This window comes from Geospiza fortis, unplaced genomic scaffold (assembly GCF_000277835.1).
Source record: "Geospiza fortis unplaced genomic scaffold, GeoFor_1.0 scaffold432, whole genome shotgun sequence".
NCBI lineage: Eukaryota > Metazoa > Chordata > Aves > Passeriformes > Thraupidae > Geospiza > Geospiza fortis.
This window is the reverse complement of record NW_005054436.1, coordinates 402,631-405,552: the sequence shown is the minus strand read 5'-3', so window position 1 is coordinate 405,552 and position 2,922 is coordinate 402,631. Positions and strand designations below refer to the sequence as shown.

Sequence of the window (2,922 nt, the reverse complement as noted above, 5' to 3'; positions counted from 1 at the left end):
GCTGCCCTTCAGCTTCACGTCTGGGTAACTGAAACTGCTGCCCATGCTGGACTTTTTGATCTGGTTCCCGTTCTTCTCAGCAGGAGAGGTGTTGGTGGGGCTGTTTGGCAGCCGCCCATTGTAGTCTCCGTTCTTCCCATCATCTGTGGAGGTCTCAGCGGGCCCTGGGTAGGGAATGCAGACACTGCAGTCCTGGAAGCAGCCCCCACACGTCACTATGCAACAGAAAACAGCCTTGTACGTGTTCCAGGCCTGAGACAGGGAGGAGCAGCAGAAGCTCTGGTTTGGGGGAGCCTCTGCTGTCCCAGAGATGAAGGTGATGGTCTCTGCCTCCCGGCCGTTGGGGTCTTTGAGCTCGGCCTTGCGCCCTTTCCTGTCCCGCATCTGCTGCGCTCGGCCGCGGCTCGCTTTGATCTCGGAGCCACTGAGCACCTCCAGGCTGACATCGGTGTCCCTGCTGTCCCTGGAGTCCCTGGCTGCCCGGGCCCGCAGGGGCACGGCCTCCGGGCAGGGCTGCTCCCTCTGCCGGGCGCTGCTCAGCTCGGGGGGCAGGCGGCTCCTCCGGCCCAGCATGGCTCGGCACTGGGGCACCTGCAGGACACGGGGGAAATCAGAGCAACCCAGCACCACCAGCCCCACCTCAGCCAGCTGTCCGTCAGCACAGAGGGATCTGACAGCCAGAGGTTCCCAAAGCCAACGATTTACGGGAATATTTTGTGTCAGGACTCACGCTGCTCTCACTCAGGGCCCGCGCTCCAGGGTTCTCCCACCACCCAAGCCTTGCTGCTTGCTTTGGGTAGATGCTCTCACCAGAAGAGAGATGCTTTAAAAGGGCTATTTTCAGACATCAAAATCCCCGTAACCTTCAGAAGAGCTTCCTCCACGCAGCTGGAAGAGGAGTCAGCTCCAGAGCAATGAAGGAGCAGCACAGCTGGAGGTGGAGCCACTGACAGGCTCCAAAGGGAAAGTATCTTTTTTTAAACAACTTCCCTTTGTCTTGCATTCCTCAGGATTAGGCTGGGCCCTGACAGCACTTATCCATTTCAAAACACATCGTGCCCAGGAGGAGATGACAGGCAATCCATCATTATGCAAGCTGCCAATTCCAACTCCACGTTATTTGCTGCTATTTCAATTTAGAGGATTTAGCAATGACAGCATTACCAACACTAATGATTTTTGCCAGTCATGCTAAGGTCGAGCGATGTCAAAGACTTCCCTGTGAAAACCCAACGTCTTCATCTGGATTAAAGAAAAGAACTTGTCAACAAGTCGGTCTCAAATCACCCCTCATGGGAACAAAACCTTTACAAACCCTACAGAAACAGAAACCCCAGAGCAGACTGTGCTCAGCTGTGCCAGCACAGCTCCTCCAGGTCTGCAGGCAGCAGGGAACTGTTTTTACAGAGATCCCTGTCACATTCCCTCTGCACAGAGCCAGCCTTCACACTCTGGCACGTTCATTCTCCCTGGTTTTAATCTTTTTATTATTAAAGCTCAGCACGGCGTGACGTGAGGAAAGTCGGGTCAGGGCTGTCATTCTCCACTTCTGCTGAGCCTTTATCCCAGGCTGTGGTGGGTCCTGGAATTCTCCATGGTTTCCAGGCTTCTTGGCTAACGCTGCTTGCACCTCCAAGAGATCCTTTCAAATACTAATTAGGGTAATTAATAAGCAGTGAGAGCCCAGCCATAGTGTAAGTGTTGTAGGGCTGTCCTTGTTGTTTTACTGTGGACTTTCTATAGGGCACCTCAAGCATGAATAAATAAATCTGTCAGACCTTGTTAGAGCCCTGCCTCTTTCTCCCTGGTTTTTAAACCCAGAGTCACATTTTCCTCACAAAGAAACAGGCCCAGACGGAAAGCCAGGCAGTTACAGCACACCACTGCTTTCCAGGAATATTTTGGCTGTGTTACCTTATGAAAACTCATCCCAGGAGCTCCCTTTGCACATTCCTGGGCAATATGCAAAATAAAAAGCGCCAGATGCTCCAATTTCAGTGCAGAGCAGGCAGAGCTCCCTCACTTCAGCATCACTGCAGAGTTTTGATTGCTTTCACTTCAGAACAAGTCAGGGGTTATTCCCCTCAACCTCCTCATTTTTGTAATGCAGTTCAGAATTTAAAAACAGACTGAAAAAAACCATGAAGTGAAATGAAAACATTTGAGCTGAACTGGGAACTGCTTACTGGGATGTTTCTTTTCATTCCAAGGCCCCACTGAGAGACCCAACATCTGCATTGCACAGCAACACCCCTTTATGTAACAACAGACAATATTCTGAGACTTCAGAGCATCTGGGACAGAGAGAGGAGCACTATCTCAGCTCTGAGGAGGAGACCTGCAGGCACAGGGGTCAGAGACACCTCTGGGCTGGCCCATTCCCATCACAGCTCACACCTCTGGGACCTCTGAACCACATGGAAAAGTTCCTCAGGGGCACAGACAGGACACAGCTCCTCGATCCAGCAGCTCCCCCAGCACAGGAACAGGCTGGACCAAAACCCCCAGCCATAAATAAATGCTCAGACCACAATCCACATCCAAGTGTTACTCACACGATGGCTGGGAGCTTCCTCTGCTCTCACACAGGCACTGGGAGTGACTGCAGGTCCCTCTAGAGAGCCTCAGCATCTGCTCCAGAGGAGCCAGGAAGGATCCACAGGGGGTTTGCAGCACTCAGAGTTAGCCAGGGTCTAAGATCTTCATTGTTCAGAGGGAGGGATTTCCCTGGAAAGTTTTAAAAAAGCTCAGTTAAGTTGTGAATCTCCTGAACAATGTCACATCCATCTGACAATTACCACGCTGATGGTGCTGCTGGCAGCCAGGGAATGTCTCCTAAATTCAGGAGACGGGATTTACACACTGATGCAGCTTCTCTGAACTCTGTGGAAGCATCCACAGCTGGGAAGTGTCCTAAGGAGC

General features: G+C 52.1%; 1 protein-coding gene across 1 annotated transcript in view; it reads right to left on the bottom strand.

Annotated features, from left to right (window-relative positions):
* KDF1 (keratinocyte differentiation factor 1) overlaps nt 1-2,718 on the bottom strand; it is a 6,983-nt gene extending 4,265 nt beyond the window's left edge. The window contains 3 exon segments of the mRNA XM_005427082.2: nt 1-3; nt 5-591; nt 2,556-2,718. The exon segment at nt 1-3 is cut by the window's left edge and continues 524 nt beyond it. Coding sequence (XP_005427139.1) covers nt 1-3; nt 5-573 — 572 coding nt within the window. The 5' untranslated portion in view covers nt 574-591; nt 2,556-2,718.
* Nucleotides 2,719-2,922: the final 204 nt, after the last annotated feature.